This window comes from Hermetia illucens, chromosome 2 (genome assembly GCF_905115235.1).
Source record: "Hermetia illucens chromosome 2, iHerIll2.2.curated.20191125, whole genome shotgun sequence".
Taxonomy (NCBI): domain Eukaryota; kingdom Metazoa; phylum Arthropoda; class Insecta; order Diptera; family Stratiomyidae; genus Hermetia; species Hermetia illucens.
The window spans coordinates 146,824,452-146,839,853 of record NC_051850.1 but is presented as its reverse complement, the minus strand read 5'-3'; the positions used below and the strand labels follow the sequence as shown (position 1 = coordinate 146,839,853).

Here is a 15,402-nt window from a genome sequence, read left to right as displayed (position 1 = left end):
TCAAGCAGAGTAAGAACAAAAAGGGAACCAGGGCTTCACAAAATCTCAATGCCCTGAAGAAATACACTGCAACCGTGAATTCTCTTTGCTTATAGCTACAGGCCCATCTTGCCAACGTTTACCAAAATCGTTGAGCCGACCATCATGCTAATAATCGATAAGCACTGTGATAAAAAAACGCTGTCTTGATCACTGTTGAGCATAATTTTTTAATCCTCAAAAAGGTTTCTTGCTCGCGATTATTAGCAAAACACCTACAACAGATTGACTTCGACTTGAATCATAAGTTTAAGAACACCGTTGATTTCCACCCGCACCTACGTAAACTATCCCTTAGTCTGGCGGCAATCCCAAGTTAAAGTTCAGCAGCAGCTCTTTTCTTCACGTGCCATTATGGCTGGTTCCGCACCATCTTCTCGTTCCTTAAATCACAACATCACTAAGTCCGTTTCCAACCTATCAAATCACGATCCTTTAATATGCCGATAATCTCATCGTCTACCCCCCAGCAGGAATATGACACGCGGACGAATTCATCTGAATTTATATTAGGACAAGCATTACCGATACTTCCAAGTGAAAATTAGCCCTCATTCCTCAAAAGTGTAAGATGATCATTGTTTATAGGAAGAGAGGTTCGAAAATAGCTTTCCATTACAAGAACGTGACCCTCAACAAAAATTCATTTTCCGTCCCTACTGTTGTAATATGAAAAGTCCACCCCAAAAGCTTCAGACACTTTTGATACGTAACAGTAGCACTATCCCGAAGTGAGCCAGTATAAAGAGCGAATGAATCTCCCATGCTGCTTCGCTCCGAGTATTCGCACGCCCACCAGTTTTCACTACATTTTTATGCACTTCATGCATATTGATGAATTGCGTTTTTTTATTGCTAAGATTGATATCTGAACTTTCCGTACTCAATTGCATAGTCGGCAATTATGTTTTTTGCTGATTCTAGCAAACACAAAATTAAAATAAAAGTCGACTCAAGGGTAGGAAAAGTGCCTGTCTTAGTTCCCACGAACAACAGGTTGGTCACTAGTTGGCTCCAAGCTGATTCTAACCCCCTTTGGGATGCTGGCTTCATGTCGAAGACTCTAGATTAGAAAGGCGTTCTAGCACATTGCTTAGTTAGATTTTGGCTCGAAACTGCAGCTTGTACAAATCTATATGTAACCATAGGTTTTGGTTGTACATAATAGAAAGGATTAATAAAGAATTATCTTCTAGACGAGGTTCTTCTTTTATTTGGTCTAAGAGTAGCCGCAGCTTATGAAGTAAAACCCAGATGATCCGTACAATCATATAAGCTAGAATCATAAATGTCCTTACCGAACTTCTGGATAGTGTTACCAAGGTGCATAGTAGAGACAATTAACCTTAACACTACCATTGAACGTGCCGCGTGCCTAATGGCGTAGTTCAACTACAACTTATCCAACAGTCACACACATGTTAAACCATGAAAATAACGCTTTTACATTATACCCTATTTTTGGTTTTCACAAAGGTACCCACTGGAAGCAATTAGAACTTGATCAATTTCGGATTCAGCTTCAGATCTATCCTCCCTCAGCATATGGAACGGCTGCACCTGAAGGAAAGACGAATGTTCCATCACTGTCCCATATTTAGGAACGACGATGGCGCAAGGAGTAAGAAAATCCTAGGAAGGGTGTTTATTCACACCCCAACAGGGGATTGCGACCGGCGAAAAAAACTTCTTCCGCCTGAACCGTTTCCCACCAGTCCTATTTTCCTGAAACTGCCTGTTCAACAAGGAAGGTACGGCACCACTGCCATTCTCATTACTTCTACATTTCTTTCCCATTCCAAACCCTCGTTCTGCTTCTCCCCTTCCATCTGTCAAAATGAATTAATTACAACAATTGAAGGTTTTTGCAACCTTTCCTTTAAGGGCCAAATAACCACTTTGTAGTAATAAGTTTTAAGGTCCAGTTAAGCTAAATACATTTTCAAATTATTATGTCCATTATTAATGGAAAGAAATTTTGTTTTGCCATCAATTAAGCGATGACATAATGCAGCCCTACTCAAAAGCCAACTAGGACTTCAATTTTCAACGAAATTTTACCTCTACTAATTGCTCGTCACTCTAATGATAGCTGCCTCAGTGTGGTTCTGAATGAAGCGCATAGTGTGCTGAAAGGGAACCCTTCACTGCACACCTGTCTCCCTGTATGATTAATCTTCTTGTCCTTTGGGCTTTATTCTGTTCGGTAGCGGGTTTGTCTCGAGCAAATCGAGTTTGCCATTTTTTCCGATCAAAGACTTAGTCCGGGTGAAGTTGAGGGGTTCTCAAATTACCATTTAGCGTATTACACCATCGTTGTTTCACCGCCCATTGACTTGAATGTTCAAACCCATCTTAGCTAGCGAGTTTCAATCATACATTATATAACCATACCATCGAAAGCCTTCCTTGCAGCTCCTCCATGATGGGTACAGTGAGTGCACCATTGTTTAAAATTGGAGATACTAAAATCACTCATTTCTCGATGGGTCACTGTTACTACTGTCACTAACAATGATAGTGCCTGTTTCATTGGGATCCGTCATAAAACACTGTATACAATTTATGGTGCACAAAAGTAATAGGGCCTAGAAATGGACATAGCAGTTTCGTTCGAAAACTGGAGCCCACGCCTTATGCATCACATCAAGGACACAGAAACCCCTGTTGAAAATTTCCCTTAATAGACATATTGAATCCTACTATTTATGGACTTTGGGAAATACATTTCCAAAACATTTAAGGGAATTTCAACCTAATCAGTTGAGATCCCTGTCTTTACGTAGAATCGATTAATATTAGCTACCTGAAAAATCTGAAACAATCCAAAATCAAAAAATCGCCTACAAAGTAAAACATAACCGCGAAATAAGCGCTGTAAATCAAACGGTTTACAATTCAAACATATTAATTGTGAAGTAAATAAAATCTATTTCATTTTGAGGCTCTCGAATAGGGATGCTGTCCGCATTGCAAAGCTTGCTTTTTTTAATGTTTATAATCAGAATTACAACAACCACAGAGATATAGACAGAATGTGATAAAATTGAACTCTCTTTACAAAAACGATTAATTATTGTTATTATTATTATCTAGAAGCCTAATTTAAATATATATGTAATTTATTTCTCATATTTCCTCCGAACAACTCAATCGAAAAAGTTACCCGAGTCATCGCCTGAACTGTCATTATCGTCACCGTCTACGTTGCTTGTACGTTCTGCTATTCCAATGTTTGATAGGAAGTCACGCATTGCATCGATGAACGATGTCAACGAGTGCCTCAGCTCACGATACGACTCCATCCCAGCAACGGCACCATCGGCTCCGCCTGCTGTTGAAGATTGTAAACTGAGCATTTCAAAGTCACCATTTTTAAATTTCTTGCTTACCTTCATCGCCCATATCGAGGTTGATATTCATTTCTTGCAACTGGTTGATTTGAAGGTCTTCAATGCTGCCTCCGTTGTCCCTCAAATTAAACGTGGGTAGCATGGATTGGAAGAACATTGAAACTGCGCGATTGTTCGGAACGCTTGCCGAGGTTGGGCTTGTCACTGGTGTTTTTCTACAAAGACATTTTAAACTTTCCGAAATGCTAATTGCTTTGGATATCTATACTTCTGGTAAAAATTAACGGAGTCCAAAGGAGGCAAGGGATCGTACATCATTATGGGATCCTTCTCTTTTGTCACAAAGTTTGCGAGGGGAACTTTTTCTTTATAGTCTGACAAGACTACATGTCGTAAAATTGCGCGAGGCGGGTTAACATATCTGAAACGAGAAACATTAATTCAGTGTACTTTTCCATTGCTACAAGCTACACACCTTTGTGATCGTTTGACATTGTATTCGTTTACGATGTCGCTTTTCTGGTCAACCTGATCCAAAACAATGTTCACGTTCTTCTCGAGCCAGGGAAGTATCTCCTGATCACGCCACATAACTTTAGCCCGGCAAATATATAACGAAACTAGTTGCTCTAGGGCTGGCGATTGGGCTCCGGAGATACCTGTCTGGAAATAACTGTGCGTAGAAGCTCGTCTATCGGTTTGTACAGACATTTCTTCGAGAAGAGGCCTCAATACTCCCGGGAACATCAACAAAGCGTATTGAAGGGCAGCATCTGCCTTTTCAAGATCTATGAACATAAAACAATAAAATTTAGACTACCTCACAAGCCTAAAAGTCTCTAATCAATATTTACCTTCATTGCACTGGAATAGTGCCAAAGCGTATGAATAGGCCATATTGGGCAGTTGCGATAAGTTCTTTATACTCTCCCACTCTTCATAAAACTTCTTGAACCATTCATACTGCTTGCTCCGCAACGCGTAATAGTCTATCACAAGAATCATGGCCAACGGATCCGTGTCAGGATCCAAACTTAAAATTAATTTTGAAATCTCAAATGCAGTCCGGCAACAAGCCCGTGCTTCCAAATATTGTGCATGCTTGAAAAGTACAATAAAAAATGCCCGATTTTCCTGTCGTCGATAATCCATTCGACAATTGCCTGATGTCAAACTGAAAGTGGGATGCAGAGATGATTCCAAAACGAGGATGGCTCGCTCGATAAGTTCTGAAGCCATTGCGTAATTTTCCGTCATCTTGCCTAAAATTAATGTCACGTAGATTTAAACCCTACAATGAACAATGAATCCAGTAAATAACATACAGAGTTCGCTTAGTTGAATCAACGAGTCAACATGATACGGACATCGCTTTATGATACGAATAAGAAAATCGGAATCCATTTTCTCCACCGCCGACAGAAACATGTTCTGCACATTCTGATAATATTTGCTATGCTCAAACGCAAACCAAACTACGCTGTTAGCATGGTCCGCTGAGTCGACTTGATCATTGGAAATTTTCATGTAAATAATGTCCTTGGATACTGGTGGCCAAGAATCCTTTGTACTTACAAGATATGTTGACTTCAGGGTTGGTTTTTGACCCCGTCCTCGCCTTTGTCTAATGTTTTAAAAATCCAATCAGATAACATTATAGAAATAAACGATTTTTTTCTGAAAAATACTTACTCAATCTTTACAACTCGTTTTCCAAATGTACGACGCATTTCCAATTGAGGATTCAAGTTCTTCGTTTCAACAGAAAGCAGTGTTTTGTATACTGGATCAGGCAAGCTAACAGCTTTATACGGCTTCCCGATAATTTTATCCAAATCACTGATAAATTTGTCGCTTATCTGAAAAAGAGAAACAATCGAATAACATTTTTTCGTGAAGAAACTTTACTTTTCTAAAAATCTGCTGCCATGAATGGTGAGTTTTTTCATCAAACGCGGTTTTATATAACAATGAACTTCATTTTTCCGCATTAACCGTAGAAAGTTTACGAGAAGCACACAGTTGCAAGTAAGTCGTTCGATGTATTATCAACAACGTTCGATGTATTATCAACAATGATGGGCCGTAACTAATATTCTCTCCAGGGAGTGCAATATGAGATGTTCAGTAAGATCCCTCAAATATTTTTGGAGATTATTAAAAAACGACAGAGAGCAGTAAATGTCCCTATTCTGAGCACATGAACACAATGCGTGGAATTTGCCCCCAACAGACGAGAGAAAATGTATGGCGGGCGCTCTGCGTCATAAAATAGAGTTACGTTGGCTGGGGCTGTGCACAGGCTAACAACCCGTACACAGAACTTAAAATTGCGTCCCGGAGAGCTTAGGATATACAACGACGGATTGGGAACATCAGAGGTACGCTCCCTGTTAAATAACATATATAGTTTTCTATAGTTTTTGGCAACTTTAACGTGAAAGTCAGAACGGGGTCATAGCTTTCATGACCTAGCCAACGAAAATAACAATATGCGAATGAAGTTCGCATACACCAGAAACTTCGTAATCTCATCGAAAATCATAAGAAAAAGTGATTCTCGACAGCGACCACTAGCCCGCTGGGGGTGAAAAATCGATGTCGAATATCAAATAATGGGAATATCCAGTCAACCCTTGACAGATTTGATACTAAAAAGTTGTAGGATGATGAAACGATCCCCAAATATGCCAAAACATTAGAAAATCATATCTCACAGCTTGAGAAAATCACCTGTTAAAGAGGCATGCAAATAATTATCTGGTGAGAACTCCGCCATGGTAGAAATGAAAGCTGTTATGACGGGTGCCAGCAAGTATTGAAAGACGAAATACTTAGAACACCATTAACAGTATCTGCAGAAACAAAAGTTGCAAGCATATAAATGGCGACATCGGCATATTGTGCAATGATTTTAAGACTTATAATTTCGGCCCACATTTGTCCCAAAGAATCACATCAAGTTCCTAACCAAGAACAAATCTACACATTTCGAAGTAGCAGAAAGCACCCACCATCGAAAAAAGCAAATATGCTTTAAAACCCCTTCTAAATAACAAGGCATCAAGTTTGAACTTGATGCCTGTAGAACCACTAAGATCAAGAAGTACAGCTGCGACATTGTAGTTTCATGAGCTTTAAACAAAATCTGAACCAACGGATCTATGCCGGAAGATTGGCGCAAAACTCTGATATGCCATTTTCATAAAAAGATGACAAAGTGAAAACTATAGAACAATATTCTTCTTGTGCAAGGCCAAAAACCATCGAAAGAAGGCTGCAGCTTTTTATTTAAAAAACAAATAGACGGCGAATACCAGAAAGACTTTAAACGAGAAAAACGGCTGACGAGATTCTCTCAATTAAGCAAATGCTTAAAAAATGCTCTTGGAAATGTTTAGTATAGCTAGTCAGAAATAAATAATAATAATCGTTGGCGCAACAATCCATGTTGGATCAGGGCCTTGAAGTGTGTTAGAGCACTTCATTCAAGACCATAACGGTACACTAGGAGGCAATGTGGTCAGCATTGCGCTCGCAGTCAGAAATACATTACCAAATTTCAAAGCGAAATTCAAATTCGTTCCGTTCAACAGAAAGGATGAAACGTTCGCGGATTCTTTTACCTAGTCCAATAAGTCGAAACCGAGAAAAGAACGAATGGAAGCTAAAAATGATGAAACCTAATAATTATATCCTTCAACGAATGCACCTTCGATAACCTTAGTTTTAACGTATGTGGTATGTACACCCTATTCAGGGCCGGTTAAAGCATCTTCATCATCAGGGTAGGACGTTTTTCCCTCAAGAGCACCTTCCGATGATCTAACTATACTTTCCATGTTGAAGTTTGGTTGCGTGGTAACAGTTCCAAGTGACTAATGCCTTAAATATCCCACCAAATAAAAATAAGACCTTACGGGAGTGAAATTCTGCTCTTGATGTCGAAGTGGGTGTGCAGTCTTTGTTGCTGACGGTTTTTTGTAAAGAACCTGCTTCTCATCTCCAGTGACCCAAAAACCTGCTGATTTTTGACCATTCAGACGTGACGGGTAATTATTTAGGCTATTTCTGAAGGATAACTCAGGAACCCAGGAATCAATCATTTTTCTACGATGGTAGCAGGCCTGAAGGGGATGGAAAGGATTTTCCTCCGGAGCTGAGAATAGATATTTCAATGAAAAAAGCGATAATATTAGTATAACTTTCACCATAGGCCCAGATTTCTCCTATACGGCTTTAATGGTATGCCTCTTTCATAGAAGCCTTCGGTTCCTATTGACAGAACTTAACTCTTTTGAGGTGAATTTTTCACTGGTAAAATCGTTCGAAATGGGATAGAAACAATTAGTAATCACTTGGTGGTAAGTCCGAACTATAAGATGATAAATAAGAACTTTCCAATCGAGCTCCCGGAGCTTCTCGCGAGTTATTACTTTCTTTAGACGATCCGAACTAAGAGCTTGCTCACCGTTTGCGCCCACTTCCGCGATTCGACCACGACGTTTGTTGCTTGACGCTGTGATAAATGATCCACTTTTCACCACATCACCATCCGTTTCAGAAACGTCAATTTTGTAGCGGTACAGCAGCGATTTGCAGATGGAAATTCAGGAGATTTTTTAACCTTAACTAGCGCAGCACCCCGTCGAGCTTCTTTTTGGGTCCAACTTATTAAAATGTTTCCAAATGTTTATTAATGCAATATTTAGTGTTTACATGACGGTCGAATCCGACGGTTCCCATAATTTCATCAACAATTTCGACTATTGGCTTTCCAGCGCGTATCTTTCATGTCCAAATTACCGGATCGAAATCGGCAAATTTGGACGTATCCGACTGTTACAGTATCAGGACCATAAACCTATTATCCGATTGACTTGCTTTTGACCTTTATAAAAAAAAATGCTCTAAAATACATATAGCGTATTTGTTCATTTTGGTATCCAGTTTTGACGCGTTTAAGCTGAATCGACCAATCATAAAACTAACTAAGGATTTTTTTATACTTTTAGAAGAAAATGTCATCTTTCCATTACCATCTAGTGTAATCAGACCGGACTCGTACTACGCGACATACAGATCATAAAATGAGGCATAGCACGCTAACCAAATCTATTCACAATCAGGACTTCCTTAAATGGGGTATAACACATCAACCACACATATACGCAATCAGATCTTCCCGAGATAGATGCTCCCTTTCTTCACTGTTCTGCGCAAATTTTTCTGATTTGATCCATTTCTCGACCATCCTAAAGTAGTGGATTCCATTGCATAGCATAGCCAGCAATGTAATTATAGTAGTTCCTTAGTGAAGTTTAGGGCATCCGCAGTCTCTTTGTTGTTGTTTTTCACTCAAATTTTTTAACGAGACTGTGCTTCAGTTTCAGTATCATTACACTTAACGCTATGCAACAGCGGGACAAATACAGACATCCATGATGATGGAAATGTCACCCCTTCTTAATGTGTGACCTGCTTTTTCTATCTTTTCATCAATACGTCCACGGGTATCTTGCTCATACGTCAACGGCACTCCCCATTTGAAAGTGTGTCAGGCAAGATAGTATAGACTAAGGCTTGGAGTTGTTGGGTAACAGTGGTGGTCACTTCCCACTTCTTGAAATCGATGAGAAAGAGGTGGAGTGGAGATCTAAGCTCCTGTTAAGAACTGTAGTGAAGAAAGCCTCCTTTTCTTCATTATCGAATTTTTGAGATATTCCCTATCCTGCCTGAAACTGACTTTCAGGTAGATCAAAGTTTTTCACCTTACCGAACTCAATCAAACAAGTTGAGGGAGCCGTGAAAGGAACAGATTTTGTCTTCCAGTACATCTCGAAACTGACTATACTAGACCCGCCCTTACCACGGATCAAATATCAACCAAAGACCCAAAACGAGTAACGAGCCAAGAGACACCATCGCCTATTGAAACTCATTCACATATTTATGGTCGTCGTCGTCGAATGTCATAAACAGAGTAACTCATACAACGCCATAGAAAACTTCACTGGACGCATCGGAAAACAACAGATGTAGGACACATACAATGCAATAATATCAAGCCACTGTTTCCCAATGCACCCATAGAACAAGCGATATAGTATACCAACTAGAGACAATACCTCACAATCCCAAAAGAAAGTCAAATTTTATACTAAAGACGTCTGAGTTTGTATGAACGAATACGGTGAATACTACAAAACCACAACAGGAGTCGCAATCTACTTTTACAATAACATCTGTGGCGTTGATCGAGACAATGTGGAGGATATGGTTCAGGTATGTAGACGATATTTTTTGGTGGTCGAAAAAGGGAAAGTTGGCGAAATTTTAGTCACTATCCATCCTAACATAACATTTATCGCTAAGAGAGAATGTAACCGGAAGCATTTTGGTGCTGAAAATATGGAATTGGAACGGCAGCTTTATGAATTATATGCAAAACTGCCCCAATAAATTGGTATTTTTCGCAACACAAAAAAAGGAATATAAATATTTATATTATTATTATTATTATTTTTTTGTATAACAGTCATGAAATAAAGAAAATGAAAAATTAAATTTCTCACATTTCTGTTACGTATTTATAAATATAAAATAGTATTAGGCCAGTTCTGCACCGTTTTGGATGAAATAAAATTTCAAATCCTTAATATTTAGTGCAGAGTCCTTTTTGCTTGTTCAACTTCAACCAATCGCCTCGTCATACAAAAGCTCAACAGATGATGATGATCAAACAATTATTTTGCAGAACCCTTTTTAAGTATGGCGAAAAATGTTCTATCGAGTTATGGTCTGTGCTGTGTAGCTCACTTCTTGACAAACTCTATGCTAGCTCTTATATTGTTCTTCGACAGTAAAGGCTTCTTTTTTTCTCCATGGCTCTGAACCCACCAGAATTACTTACTATTTTGACCGTATCTTTGCGAAGTAGTGCTGATGTATTTGAAGCCGAAGTTAAATCTCCTGTGACCACTCCTCAAGTACCTATAGAATTCAGTTTTCTTGTTCTTTCTTCAGCACTCATTTCCAGCTCTCGTTTAAACTTTTGCCTTGATCTGTGCACTGCGCTTTTGCTTACTTTTAACAATTGTGATTTTTCCAGCCAAATTGCATTTTTCACTTATCTGGTATGGTATTATTAAAAAATTTCATTGTCGGAAATATTCTGATTTCACTAAAAAAATAATTCCAATTTTGGAAGTAAGCTGTTTTATGTCACTAATATATACCGTAATGTACTCGTTTGATCCGATCGTCCCAATGGAATGTTATCACTCTTCCATCGCCGATTCGATGTCTCTAAAAGCTGGCGTCCTGGCCTACGCCATCGCTCCATCTCAAGCAGGGTCTGCCTCGTTTTCTTCTTTTACCATAGATATACCCTCATAGACTTTTCGGGCTGGATCATCCTCATCCATACGGATTAAGTGACCCGCCCACCGCAACTTATTGAGACCGATTTTATCCACAATTTCTATTCTGCGGAGGATTCTTTTCTCGAACGCAGCCAAGAGTACGCATTTTTTCTTGCTAAAAACCCAAGACTCCGAGGAATGGCGAGATCACTGTCTTCTACAGTAAGAGCTTTGACCCTATGGTGAGACGTTTCGAGCGAAACAGTTTTTATAAACTGAAATAGGCTCTGTTGGCAGCCAACAACCGTACGCGGATTTAATCGTCATAGCTGTAATCGGTTGTGATTTTCGACCCTAGATAGGAGACATTTTCAATGGTCTCAAAGTTGTAGTTTCCTATCTTCATTGTTTTCGTTTGACCAGTGCGATTCGATGTTGTATCGGTTTTGGTTTCGGCGCTGACGTTGCCACCATATATTTCTTTTTACCTTCATTAATCTGCAGCCCAAGATCTCACGCCACCTGCTCGGTTTGGATGAAGGCAGCATAGGCCAGTAGTTGGGTGGACTTAAAGGGGATCGTGCCTCTCGCATTTACTTTAGCATCATGGATCACTGTTTTCCAAGGTCAGGGTTAAAGAGGACGCATGATAGGGCATCCCCTTGTCCGAGACCGTGGTTGGTGTTGAATGGTCTCGAGAGTGATCCTGTTGCTTTTATCTGGCCTCGCACATTGGTCAGGGTCAGGCTAATCAATCTTATCAATTTCCTGGGGATGCCGAATTCTCTCCCGTGTACAGTTTTACCCTGGCTATGCTGTCATAGGCGGCTTTAAAATCGACGAAAAGATGATGCAACTGATTTCCAGTTTTTCCATCGCTTGGCGCAGAGAGAACATCTGATCTGTTGCTAATTTGCCTGGAGTGAAGCCTCTTTGGTATGGGCCAATGATGTTCTGGGCATATGAGGCTATCCGACCTAGCAAGAAAGCGGAGAATATCTTATAGATGGTACTCAGCAATGTGATACCTCTATAATTGCTACACTGTGTGATATCTCCCTTCTTATGTATGGGACAGATAATGCCTCGTTGCCCAAACCTTGAGGATCAGTTGATGAACCGGTTGGTATAATTGGTTGCCTCCATAGTTAACCAATTAATTGCACGGACTATTTCTTCTACACTTGGTGGTCTTCAGTTGGCGGGACCTCCAACTCGCCGATGTTCTGGTTTTTCAGTTGTTCATCAAAGTACTCAACCCATCGCTCCAATATGCCCATTCTGTCGGAAATCCCCTCTTTGTCGCGGCAGGATGAGCATCGAGGTGTATAAGGCTTCATCCTGTTGACTTGATGGTAAAACATCCGTGCTGGATGCGTTTGCTCCCTGTACTTTCCAAGCTCAAGGACCTATTCGCCCAGGCTTCCTTTTTTCGTTTGTGAAGTCGCTTCTCCGCTCGACGGAGCTCATCATAAGTCTCTGCGCGTGACCGCGTTCTTAGAGAATGCAACATTACCCGGTATGCAGCATTCTCTCATTCCATTGCTAGCTTATATTCATCGTCGAACAAGCCGTTCCGACTTTCTTGCGACTGGGGCCAAGTATGTTTGTAACCGTATCAATGATAACGTTCTTCAGGTGATTATGAAGATCATTTGTTAATACGGAAGGCCGCGATTCAAATCTCGCTGGTTGCAGTGGGATATGTATCGTGACTTGACGTCGGATACCAGTCGACTCAGCTGTGAATGAGTACCTGAGTCAAATCAGGGTAAGATTCTCGGACGAGCGCAATGCTGACCACATTGCCTTCTACAGTGTACTGTAGTGTACCGTTACGGTCTTGAATGAAATGCTCTAACACACTTCAAGGCCCTGATCCAATATGGATTGTTGCGCCACCGATTATTATTATTATTATTTGTTGATGCTTTATTTTCACGATCTCTGTTGACTGCAGTTATTGCGGCATCCATTTCCCCCTTATAGGTAATACGGAGGGCTGTGCTGTGAATGACTTTAGTATTAACTCTCACCGATTGTCAGAAGGGATTCTAGGTGGTGTTGTTATTCGAGACCGGAGATAGATTGCCAACGAGATAATGATCCCCCCCCCCCGCCCTCCCTATATGTTCTGACATCCAAAAAGGCTAAGAAGTCCCGTCGTTCAATCAACGGGTCGTCAATTTGGTTGAAAATGATCCTGTCTGGAGAGATCAACATTTGTTTGTGGACCGCTTTCCGCGTAAACCAGGTACTTCCAACAATCATTTCGTAAGATACTGCTAATTGAATAATCCGCAATTCGTTATCATTTGTATCCTTATGTAAGTTATGGAAGCCAATGTATCGCTTGAATCCGGGCTACGTCCCTAATTGACTGTTAACACGTTCACTGCGGATTCAAAGCAAATTAACTTTTTCATCCGCCTAACCAATTTTTTGCGAATAAACCTTCTTTAGAATTGAAATGACATTGTTTTACATTTATCTTAAAATGTTCGAATGAATGAATGAAATGAATAAATTAATGAACGTTACCCTGTCGTCCGCCGCCCCGGAGAACAGTATTATGCGGCCAAACCCGCAACACTTGATTTTTTTAAGTATCTAATTCCACAACGTACAGTTACTGAACCAAGTTATTATTTAGAAATGTGAAGGAAAACTTGTTCAACCCTTTTAGGAAGCCGACAAAAGGAGTTCAAAGAAAGAACGTGGTCAATTGATCCTTCTCGGAGCCTCGGAGCCTAGAGAGGAAAGAACTAAACCTTTTAGAGGGCTTGCAAGGCAGGGGCCTTGGGTAAAGTAAATATGATCTGGACGTCACCGTGTCGTTCGCCGCAGTGGAGAACAAAAGACGGCTGACGTCACCGTGTTGTTCGCCGCAGTGAACGTGTTAAAATCCCCAAGAATGATTTTGAAATCATACCTGGTTATTATTGTGCCATTAGTGACCTACAACGTCATGGCAGTCCTAATCCATACTAGGCAAAATAAGAGTTATATAGCGTGCCAAAGCAATATACCTATTGGTTGGGACAGTTTCGCAACTAACTGTATATGGGAAACCAACCGCAACACAAAGGATGATTTCAATAACACCTACCCAAACCTGATGTATGAATGGCAGATTGATCGAGAGTCCGTTGGCGACGAATTCCAAAAAGAAAAATTATACATAACCCAGGCAGGAGTCACTTGTATAATGGCTACGAACGTCAAGTAATTGAATGATTAATTGACGAAGACGTGAGACGTAAAGTTTGCTATTATCATAAGGCTTTTTTGACTTATATCACACTTGAAATACTCAAATAATTGATTCTTACTCAAAAATCAACGAGCGAAAAAGAACCATTGATAGCAGCCAAATTAAGCAGTGCAATTATTGCGAAGAAAATCTATATCGAATAAACGAAGCAGCTCACCACGAGAGTTAAGGAATATCTAAAAGGGATATCTAACCATAAACGATTATCAGTAGCGGTGCATGCAGTAGAGGAAAAACAGTGTGGACATTAACAATCTGGAGTAACCTATAAAGAGAGAAAGCACCCTAAGTGCCTGTTTAAGTTTGAAGCTGCTCCTAAAATACATGTTCTCCATGAATAAGAATTTATTGTAATTAGGGAAGTTATAATTTTAATAACTGAAAAGAAACTAAAAGTGAACTAAAGATTTCATTTAAGCAAATCCTAAACAGACAGAAGAACGGTTGTTATACGTTGAATAAGATCACTCAAATTTGTCCATTTCCATATTATTTTATCACTGGTCAAAACCGCCTCGCAGACCATTTGGCAACCGGTAGTCACTATTTAATTCGTAAAGATTTGAAAACTTATCAGTAAGCCTTACCTCATTATCTTCACTGCTGATTTGATTCGAGTGCTTCGTGCCACGCTTCTTTCGCTTTTTCTTCTTTTTTTTCGACAAATTCGACATGGAAGCATTGCTTGCGGCCGAGGCGTGTTCGGTTTCATTATCGTCCTCCTTTACCTCACTCTCCGAAGGACTTTGCTGATTAAGCTGGCGACGGAAAAAAAGTTTGTTTTTGTTAGTCCTCTCCGAGTGACATTAATGTCATTGATTAATGCAAACTTTCCACTCGTGCCGGAAAATTCCGCAATCGAAATTCCGACGCATCGAATACCTACCAAGTCATAGCGATTCAAATTTAGTTGCTTTTTCTTCGAACCAGCTCCTAAATCCTGATCAACATCCGACAGCTGTTCTTCGGCCTCTTTTAACTCCAGATCTTTGTCGCCGTGCAACTTTTTTAGAACTCGAGACGACATTTTTCCACTTGTATACGCTCAAGATTACATTTGCATTAAACTCTTAATATTTTACCGCTGCTTAAAACGTTTCTACTCACTGAAGATGTTCAACTGACTTTCGTGCAACCCACAAAAATGTAAAATCAATTTTATAGATTCCCCAAATATAGCAGCGACGTCTTGTCACACGAATGCAGGCAACAAAAATCCCACTTATTGGAAGGAAAACACCAACACTTTATTGTTATTGTAGTACTAGATCAACATATGAGGGGAAGCGGAATTGAACGACTTCTTGCGAGGTCCCCAATTTCGGCAATTATTTTTATGAAAATAAGACAATTTCTATGGGCATTTCACTTA

General features: G+C 40.0%; 1 protein-coding gene across 3 annotated transcripts; it reads right to left on the bottom strand.

The window, feature by feature from the left end:
• Positions 1 to 2,950: 2,950 nt before the first annotated feature.
• Positions 2,951 to 15,269, bottom strand: LOC119648063 (transcription factor 25). 3 transcript variants are annotated; one of them, XM_038049531.1, is made up of 10 exons: positions 15,138 to 15,269; positions 14,917 to 15,074; positions 14,618 to 14,788; positions 5,085 to 5,251; positions 4,718 to 5,016; positions 4,247 to 4,654; positions 3,868 to 4,180; positions 3,661 to 3,813; positions 3,432 to 3,607; positions 2,951 to 3,373 (listed from the first exon to the last, which is right to left on the bottom strand). In XM_038049531.1, the coding sequence occupies exons 2-10, from the start codon at positions 15,055 to 15,057 to the stop codon at positions 3,189 to 3,191; spliced, it is 2,013 nt and encodes a 670-aa protein (XP_037905459.1). In that variant the 5' UTR covers positions 15,058 to 15,074; positions 15,138 to 15,269; the 3' UTR covers positions 2,951 to 3,188. The 3 variants fall into 3 exon arrangements, with proteins under 3 accessions (XP_037905459.1, XP_037905460.1, XP_037905458.1); XM_038049532.1 differs by having other exon boundaries at positions 2,951 to 3,370; positions 14,917 to 15,262; XM_038049530.1 differs by having other exon boundaries at positions 14,917 to 15,260.
• Between the last annotated feature and the right edge of the window lie 133 nt (positions 15,270 to 15,402).

Bases quoted from the DNA above. Each gene is read 5' to 3' on its own strand.
- LOC119648063 (XM_038049531.1), bottom strand. From the start codon at position 15,057: ATGTCGTCTCGAGTTCTAAAAAAGTTGCACGGCGACAAAGATCTGGAG. The intron at 5,017-5,084 runs GTAAGTATTTTT...TTAAAACATTAG, and splicing joins AAACGAGTTGTAAAGATTGA to ACAAAGGCGAGGACGGGGTC. The intron at 4,181-4,246 runs GTAAATATTGAT...TTATGTTCATAG, and splicing joins ACTATTCCAGTGCAATGAAG to ATCTTGAAAAGGCAGATGCT.